Genomic DNA, 9,449 nt, shown 5'->3' with positions numbered 1-9,449 from the left:
CCCTTGCAATGAAGTGCCTTAGTCCTTTGAGAAAGCGGCTGAGGCGGGTCGATGGCCACCACTCCCTCCAACTCCTTTTGTAAGATTGCAACCTTTGCATCGGTCAGGTCTCGCCGACCCTCAGATGTTGTTTTTCATCAGGCCCAGACACCATCATTTCTTGGTAAAACATTTTTAGCGATCGTACCTTAGCAACATCAGACGAGCCAACCACGTCGATCAAAACAGGTTTGGTCCGTAACCATTTTTTTTTTTCTTCACGATTCTCTGTCTCATTGCAAGTGGAGGAACCCAAAAACCGGCCTTTGCCAGCTTTTAAGGATTCACAACGATCCCGCTCGAACCACCAGCCATACCGCTTTTTGCTTACACGAGAATAAGCTAACAGAGAATGGTATAAGGCTCAGTTCAAACCTATTTATAGAGCGCACTGGGCACACCCCAAGAAAATTTATTTGCTCAATCACTTCATTTTTATATGTTAATAATTGCGTACTAGTTTCTCTGATCTTGTCGTTGCTGTGAAGGAGCATAAAAACTCGAGAAAATAACATGTATGCACCAAAACTATCAGTACAAATCTCATGAATTAAGATTTCTCTTAATATATTAAAAAAAAAATCAGACTTTTATAAATTTTTATTTTTTAATGAAGCTTATCAAGCTTTTCCACTTACATTCTAACTCTTAAAATCTCCCTCAATTTTCACTTAAATAAAACAATTTCTATTGACTTCCAAACCAACCATTAAAAAGATTTCATTGGCATGTAGGGAAAAATAATCTCTATATTCCTTATCATAAAAAGATTATTAACATCGGCATCCAACGTTGCTTGCAACTCAATGATTGCATTGCTTTTCCTCCAATGCTAGCCATTTAACAGCATTATTGCACGACTTTGCCTAATGTTCCACTAAAGCTCAAACAATGATGTCCACCAATAACCAACTTATGATGTTTGCCGAAGCCAATTATTGATGATCCTTTTTACTTCACACTAATTTTTGTGGGTCTAAGAACATTTGACAATGTCAATTACGTATACTTGTTATAGCAACACAACAATATCAATAAGCCTAAAAGTCCATAATTGATTGATGTGAGCTATTGGCCTAGCTTGTTGCTTATGACTAAGTTGATTGCATTTTAATGTCTGTAGACATCTGTTGAGAATTTTAGGGCAAAGAAAAGCAAGAATCGACACAGAAGAAAACACAAATTTGACGAGGTTTGACAAAGATGCATACGTAGTTGGGAGCAGAGCGGCTGACAAATGTACCGCGGGGAGGTTGCCCCCTTTTTTGACAAATGTTTCCGCTCCACTCCCCTCGCTATATTCGCTACGCTTGCTCGTTCGCTCCGCTCCGCCGGCTCACTCCGTTCCGCTCCAACATTTGTCCCATATCTTATATATGAGTCATACCTAACAACAACCATCTCCCGATGTTTAATTATGCCCATCTCTTAACAAGTTAAATGTATCCATAGTTGAGTTTGCTAACAATAGACATTCAACATCTACCAACTATTGACCTTTCTTTTTTTTACTAAGCCACTCGATCCCCCCCTTCATGTATTGAGAATGATTCAAATAATCACTTTTCAACTAATGTTATATCTATTCTCCAATATTGAATGTTTGTCAGTATCTCCCAACATTCATAATTAAATTTTTAATCAACATCATACTCCTAATATCATTAGTCATCTTCTACCCATCAATGTTAGTTAATGTAATCATCTCACAATATTAGTTACCCATCGACCAATGTCATTCGCATATGTAGGCAACCAACATCCACTAAGAGACATTAAAACACTAATGTAATTCATCAAACATTCACTGCACAACAACATCTGTTGATTGACTTTGCCAAATAACATCTATCTATGCTCAAGAGCTTAAACCATATATCAGTTGTAACCCTTCTTTCATATGCTTGATCACACACCTACCTGCCTTCTCCAATTACATGTCAAGAGATCACATTAACTATGATTTTGTAGAAAGATTTACTTGTGTACCACTCAATTCCTATATATTTACATATCTAACCCCCAAACTTCAATTTTTACAAACATGCAGCCTTACTCATGCATGAAAATTTGTATCTCACTTACTAAAAGTTAAAATGAATGTATTTTTTATGTGGTATGACAGATTTGGGTGGCATAAATGTAAAATCTAAAATTTAAATACATAGGAATTGGGCGGTATGTATGTCAATGCCCCCCTTTTTATATTATATTTTTCTTTACTTTAGATTTATGCAATTCTATCCTTTTTATGGCGGTCTACTTTAACGTGCAAAATAGGCTTCCATTTTTCTCACATGACATGCACATTTAAGATGCTCAATTTTTAATGTTGAGTGACTACGTGTCGATTTGTTAAGACTAAGAAAACGTATTAGAAATAACATAAAAGATGAAATAATGTGTTACAGTGTTCTTTGTGCCAAAATATGGGATAAACGACTGAGTTCTTCCGCTTAATTAAGATTCAAACGTAGCATTTCGTCATTTAAACATAGATATAAACAAGAAAGGCCTGATTATTTTGCTTAATTAACAAAAAAGATGGACTAGGTACTTCTCTTGCATGACCAAAAATAATCAATATGAAATGTACACTTATGTCTGGCACGAAAAATTCGTACTCGGATTAGCCCTTGTAATATTCAAATTGAATTCGGGCAGTGTAATTAAATCGAGAAAATCTGGTTGAATTTGGATCGTGATTGGGAGAATATTCCGTCCGGACACCGCACGTCTGAACAACCAATTATTGGGCACCATATCGTCATATATCTCATCGGCGAGCAACGTGGCCCCTGGTGGTTGGCCGTTTGACGGAATATTATTCCTTGATCAGGGCTGCAAATTTAGCTTAAAATTGGTTAATTGTTTGAAAATTGACTTGAATTTTAACTCATACAGAGATCAGATCGAAATAAACTAGTTAAATTATGAGCTAAAACTTTGGATCAAATTTTCGAACCAATTTCGAGCCGACCACAACTTGACTCAAAATCAAATCGTTAATTGACGTACTGACGGCAAGGCTGTGAGTTTAGCGAATTTAGCTTGGTGATCATTAATCGCTCGAAAATTTATTCGAATTTTGGCTTGGATCAAGATCGGATCGAAATAAAGTCGAGTTATGAGCAAAAATTTTGGACAGAATTTTTTTGGATCCAATTTTGAGCCGAATCCTAGCTCGACTCAAAATCGTATCATTAACATCCTGCTTAGATTTGAGACAAAAAAAAAAAAAAAAGACTTGATTTAATAGAACTTTACTTTAAATGAAAACTGAAATAAACCTAAAATCATGTTACCTGTTCATTTCAGGTTGAGTCTCCACTAAACCGTTGCAAATTATTATTATTTGTTATTACTTGTTTGAGTTAAGTCTGACTCGGGTTGGGTTTTTGAGTCGTGCGGGATTTAAATTGATTATTTTCATGTAAAACTTAGTTGGCATTGGCACCCCTACCCATAATCAATTACATCATTTAACCAAGCTTTTCAACCAATTATTTTCTTCATTCTTAGCATCAACTAAAGATACATATTTATCAAACAGAAGCACACATTGCACCATAGATTATTAGAATTTGATTCTTTCTTTTTAATTATTTTCATCGCGAGTGCACTCTCATAATTTTGTTATGTATACTTCTTGGGGTGTAAATGAGCCGAACTCGAGCGAGCCTGGGCTCAACTCGTGTTTGGCTCGTTTATATTTCGAGCTCAAAAAGTGTGTTCATGTTCGACTCGTTTGTTTAGCTAGCCGAACACGAGCCGTTCACGAACAAAGAGTCATTTTGAAAACCCTAATCACGTAGCCATCAAATGTTAAGGATTGGGATAAGATTTAAAACATCATTTGAATCTAATTTCATAATTTTTATTCTATTTTCTTCATTAATACTTTTAATTGATTATTATATATATATATATAATGGATTAGTAGTACTTCGAGCCAAAACGAGCGGAACACGAACGAACAAATATTTGTTTATGTTGTTCGTGTTCTTGTTCGACTCGTTAACTTAAAGAACGAGCCGAATACGAGCTTCTTAACTAGCCAAACACAAGCTGTTCACGAACAACGAGTTGTTTTGACAACCTTATATATTGTGACTCAAACCACTCTTCATTGATCAATGATTTTGAAACTTTGATCATAAAAATTGACCTAAAATTTTTCCAAAATAATACTCTAGCTTAGATGGAAAATTTTAATCAAAATCAATCGACAGTGTTATGACTTCCTAACTTAAATTTTGGTCATAAAAATTTCCTCACATTATCTTTTTGACTTATAATAAACAAACGATGGATCATCAAATCACTTAACAAAAAGATATTTCCGTTAATTACAATTATAATAGACTTTAGCGCTACACATGAATCCTGTTTGACAAATTACTCGTGGTTCAACTTGTTGAAAGCTTACCATTGATCATTTGATTAACTATTACAACAATCTTGCACACTTCATAAAATTTTCATCATTAAATGAATAATCTTGATAGTTAATTCTTCAATACATTTATAACTTTGAACAATGCCATTTAAAGCTCGTGAACAAGTTCTTTAAGAAGCTTGATTAGACCTTAATTAAGACACGATACTCAAAAAGCATCCCCCAAAGAAGCAAGATAAGACTCATTTATTAAGCTTATTTGATTAAAATGTCATTTGTTAAGCTCAATCAACAGGGTCATAGCCGTATGACAACTATAATAATTTGAATCATTCTACAATTAGCCCACCAAATTGAGGACTTCTTATCACAATCAAACTAGACCAATCGGATTTCATTTTCCTTGTATCTTATTAATTATATATTTTATTTTAGGTAATGATATTTCATCCTTAGATTAAAAAAAGAATAAAAATTGGAAAATTGGATATGATAGAAATCATCTAAATAGTTAACATAAAGGTCCATTGAGATATTCTTACCCATCCCACCTAAATTTAATTTGAAGGACTTTATGGTCAAAAAGCAAATATAATTTTAACTTTTAATTGATTTATCATAAAATATACTTATTTTTAGGGCTGTCAAAAAGGCTCGTTGTTCGCAAACAGCTCGTGTTCGGCTCGTTAAGAAGCTCGTGCTCGGCTCGTTCGCTAAGTTAACGAGCTGAACACGAACAATATGAACAAATATTTGTTCGTTCACGTTCGGCTCGTTTTGACTTGAAATACTACTAATCAATTATATATATTTTTTAATGAGTAGTTTTTTTTTTAAAATTTAGTTGAGGCTACCAAGATTTACAATCAATTAAAAGTATTAATGAAGAAAATAAAATAAAAATTATTAAATTAGATTCAAATGATGTTTTAAATCTTGCCCCAATCTTTAACATCTGATAGCCACGTGATTAGGGTTGTCAAAATGATTTTTTTGTTTGTGAACGGCTGGTGTTCGGCTCGCTAAGCAAACCAGCCTAACACGAACATACTTTTTAAGCTCGAAATATAAACGAGCAAAACACGAGCTGAGCCTGGGCTAGCTCGTGTTCGGCTCGTTTACACCCCTACTTATTTTAAAACAAATCTCATAATTGTAAAACCAAACAATTTAAATCAAATTTAAAGATGATATCCCAATTTTTTCTCCAACCGCAAATGATACAAAATCCAGAACAAAATATATATAAAAATTGGAACAGAAATTACAGCGGCATGAGTTCATTTCGCAGCAATTATTTTATTCGCTATACTAACTCCTACCGAATTTCACTCCGACCGCCGGTCCAATAACCCATAAGCTCCGGCCGACCGAACCCTAGATCTCGGAACCGCGATCGTCGTCGCATCAGATACCGAACAAGAGGTTTTACAGCTGAAAGAGCCGAAAAGGTCTTGAAAACCCGCTCGATCCGCCATTACAGTCCGGCGACAGATTCCCACCATCTTATCTACTGCGCCTCCAGATCCATCAGATCGCCGCCACCAGATCGCATCAGCATCCGACGATTCTTTAGCGCATTCGACGAGAGCAGCGGTGAATGGATCGACGGCGGCGTTGAATCGTTTCTTCTGAGCGATTCTGGAGACGGATCTGAGCGGCGGAGGGAGAGGGAGAAGGAGATTTCTCTCGTCGCCGCCGCCGGAGGCGGCGGCTGCGGCGGAGATGTATTTGGGAATGCCGGGCTGGCGTTCCCAGGAGAAGGGGATGGAAGAGGAGGGGAGGAGGCTGTGGAAGGGGGAAGGGGAGGAGGAGGTGGAGAAGGAGGAAGGGGAGCTGGAGAAGGAGGAGGTGGAGCTGGAGAAGGACGGTGTGCGCGAGTTTGTTCGCCGGCGAGATGGCGGCCGGCCGTCGGAGGAGGGGGGTAGTGGGGGTAGGGTTTGGGTTGGATGATTGGTGAGGAAAGAGAGAGAGAGATTGGACTTGGAGTTCATGGCTCTAACGGAAGGAGGCCAAATTCTGAGACATGGAAGAGGGGGGAAGATGGGAGGGGGCGTCTTCTGTAATATAGTGGGATGCAGTGTTTCTGTTGCGGGCAATATTCTGCCGTTTTTGCTTGGAGGCCCTTGCAAATTGAACATATTGCGCGGCTAGGCTGATCAGATTAGAAGTTAAAAAAAGGCTTGGGAGGACCGGTAAGCTTCAGTTATGGATCTTAATGACTTTGACTACTAGGTTGTAAAACTAACTTCTTTTATTTATATAATAATTAAAAATTTATGGTGTGTGTCAATGACGCAACCCTCATTGTCTGGAAAAAATATTGTACGTGATGTCATGATACAGTTTTTTATCGGGGCATCAATCAGGACCTGTCACGTATACAGGCAGACTCACCTTAATAGAAAAAAATAATTTAATACATGGGTAATGTGACAGGTCTTGATTGAAGTCCAGATGTAAAATTATATCAGGACTCCTGATGCCATAACTTTTCCTCTATATGTGTTATTGGAGGGGGAATGATATATATACATTAGGATATTTATTTATATTTTGTACTATGATGTATCAACTATTATTTCGAGTATTCTTGATTCCACTAATTTTTAATATAATTAAATAATTATAAAATACAATTCAAAAATATGAATAAATAATGTGTTAATATTTATTTTTAGTGTTGAATAATTTAGTTTTATTTATTGTTTAAGAATTTAATTGTGCAACCAAATGATTTAATTTAATTGAGAAATTAAAATGACAGTGAAACTAAGAATAAGTATGGTAAATTTTGTCTAATTTTATGTAATTTGTTTCATGATTTCCTGAAAATTTTAATCTCCTTGTAGTAAGAGAAAAAAATTAAAGTGGAGTGAATCACAAAATTATTGATTTTTATTTTAAAATGAACATAGTACTGCTAAAATTTAAATTATGCACATCTCCAAATAATTAAACTTTGATTAGAGTTTTTTCATCTAATTTTTTTTTATATCACTCTATTATTATATTATTTTAGAAAGAAATTTACATAACTTACACGCAATTCTTATGTATTCACATATCTCATACCTAAACATTTATATTGTTGAGAATTTTAGGGCAAAAGAACGCAAGAATCGACATCAATCCAGAAAGAAACACAGAGATTAAAGAGGTTCGACAAAGATGCCTACGTCATCCTCGGGAGCAAAACAGCGGCTTTTCCTTCAATTCAGAAAAAGAGTATAATATCCCTTTAAGGTTATGATACATCATATATATGTAGCTCTGGCATACAATATGTAATTACAAAATTGCTCTTGTACCGTACCACGGGGGCGTTGCCCCTGTATCCCCAAACCACAAAACGAAACTCCACCGATTGGACAGACTTGCTCTGTTCCGCTCCAGCATCTATCTCTTATTTGGTATATGAGTCATACCTAACATATATTTACGCACGTAATATTTTTGATATTTAAATCCATGCATATAATGATTTATTTCATTTTTCAAAAATGGAAATAGTATTTTTTTTTGTGCCGTATTCAATATCTGAGTGTTATATGTGTAAATATGAAAGTTTAGGTACGAGATATTTAAATGCACAAGAGTTGTGTGCTATGCATGCAAATGCCCCTATTTTCAAGAGGAGTACAATGATTGTGGGCCTTGTTGGTAAAGTGAGATGCTTTAATCACGTGAATTACTTTGTGTGCCGCTTTTCTATGCATAATCAAGTAGATTAGCAATGATTAAATTACAATTATGATTTGTTTGAGTTAGTTAGCACCCGTGAAGTTGTTGAAAAATAATCTGTTGATCAAAAAACTGTGATGACTATTATAATTTTTTTTTTAAGAGTCAGACTGCAACTAGAAAGTTGTCACGGCACCTAGCTAGGTCCGGTGTTAAACTGTTAATTTTATAGGTCTGAAAACGTTGATTAAACTGCGATGCGCTCTGAAAATGCCACCACACCGCCGCCTCAAATGGACCCTTATAGTCCCATCGAAGGCAGCAAACAATCAAAGTTACTAATTGATTGTGCTAGAATATTTGCAGCAATAGAGTAATAGATTATTGTATTAGCGTTGCACGAGAATTCAACACATGCTACTAAAAAAGAAAATAGTCAGTAAAAACACTAGAAGTTCTTATGTGCCTGTAAAGGAAAAAAAATACAGGGTCTGGTTCAGATGAATAAATTCAATATGAACTGAAGATTACAATTACTCCCTTGTCCCATAGGCGAGAAAGGGTTACAAAGTCTTCCAAGTTACAATGTCGGTGTGTGGAAGAACTTGTCACAATTATGAGCGGCGATCGATGGTGATCCCCAACGACTGACAAGTAGTGATCGATGATGGTCGGCGGTGATCGACGATGACAGGAGTAATGATGTACTTCAACCCCTTCTCAAAGTGACGAGAGCGATTAATGCAGGAATATGAACCACTCTTATAGAACGACCCGAAGAGGTTCTCCTTATCATAGAACATTTGATGGAGATTTAAGGGCTTAATGATGTTAAAATTGAGCAATCTTGAGCTCGTTGGATTTGTCTTGTCGAGACACTTGATTCGATCTCAATCTCACCAAATTCAACATTCGTTTAACCTTCCAACTATGCCCGAAAAGTTTCTAAGAGTGGTTGAATGATTTAATCTAAGCTTGATTTGACTCGGATTGGATCAAAATTAGTAGTATTGGGTCTGTCTCGTCGATCCGGTTAGTTTGAAGATAAGTTTGTTGAAATCGAACTTCTGGATGATTCTTAATCGAAGTTTGAATATTTCTTGCTCAAAAGATTACCTCAAGATCTGCATCATGCTTTAAGATTTGTGTTGGATGATTGGGATTTATTGGAAGCATATCAATTGCCCCCTTATTTTTTTTAGCGAGATCAATTTAATCTTCAGAAAATATTGAAATCCATAACATTTTTTTTTTGTAACTCATTCACAAAACTTAAAGAATAAAGAATATATATATATATATATATATACATATATATATATATATA

At 35.7% G+C, this 9,449-nt stretch overlaps 1 protein-coding gene across 1 annotated transcript; it reads right to left on the bottom strand.

The window, feature by feature from the left end:
• Positions 1–5,613: 5,613 nt before the first annotated feature.
• Positions 5,614–6,493, bottom strand: LOC110026924. Its single transcript, XM_020728137.1, has one exon. It carries the CDS (start codon positions 6,430–6,432, stop codon positions 5,767–5,769), a length of 666 nt encoding a protein of 221 aa, XP_020583796.1. The 5' UTR covers positions 6,433–6,493; the 3' UTR covers positions 5,614–5,766.
• Positions 6,494–9,449: the final 2,956 nt, after the last annotated feature.

This window comes from Phalaenopsis equestris, unplaced genomic scaffold (genome assembly GCF_001263595.1).
Source record: "Phalaenopsis equestris unplaced genomic scaffold, ASM126359v1 Scaffold000403, whole genome shotgun sequence".
Taxonomy (NCBI): domain Eukaryota; kingdom Viridiplantae; phylum Streptophyta; class Magnoliopsida; order Asparagales; family Orchidaceae; genus Phalaenopsis; species Phalaenopsis equestris.
Note: the sequence above shows the minus strand (reverse complement) of the source record. Positions and strands in the feature narration are given on the sequence as shown.

What these genes read in the sequence shown, in the direction of transcription:
- LOC110026924 (XM_020728137.1), bottom strand. Translation starts at nt 6,432, where the DNA reads ATGAACTCCAAGTCCAATCTCTCTCTCTCTTTCCTCACCAATCATCCA.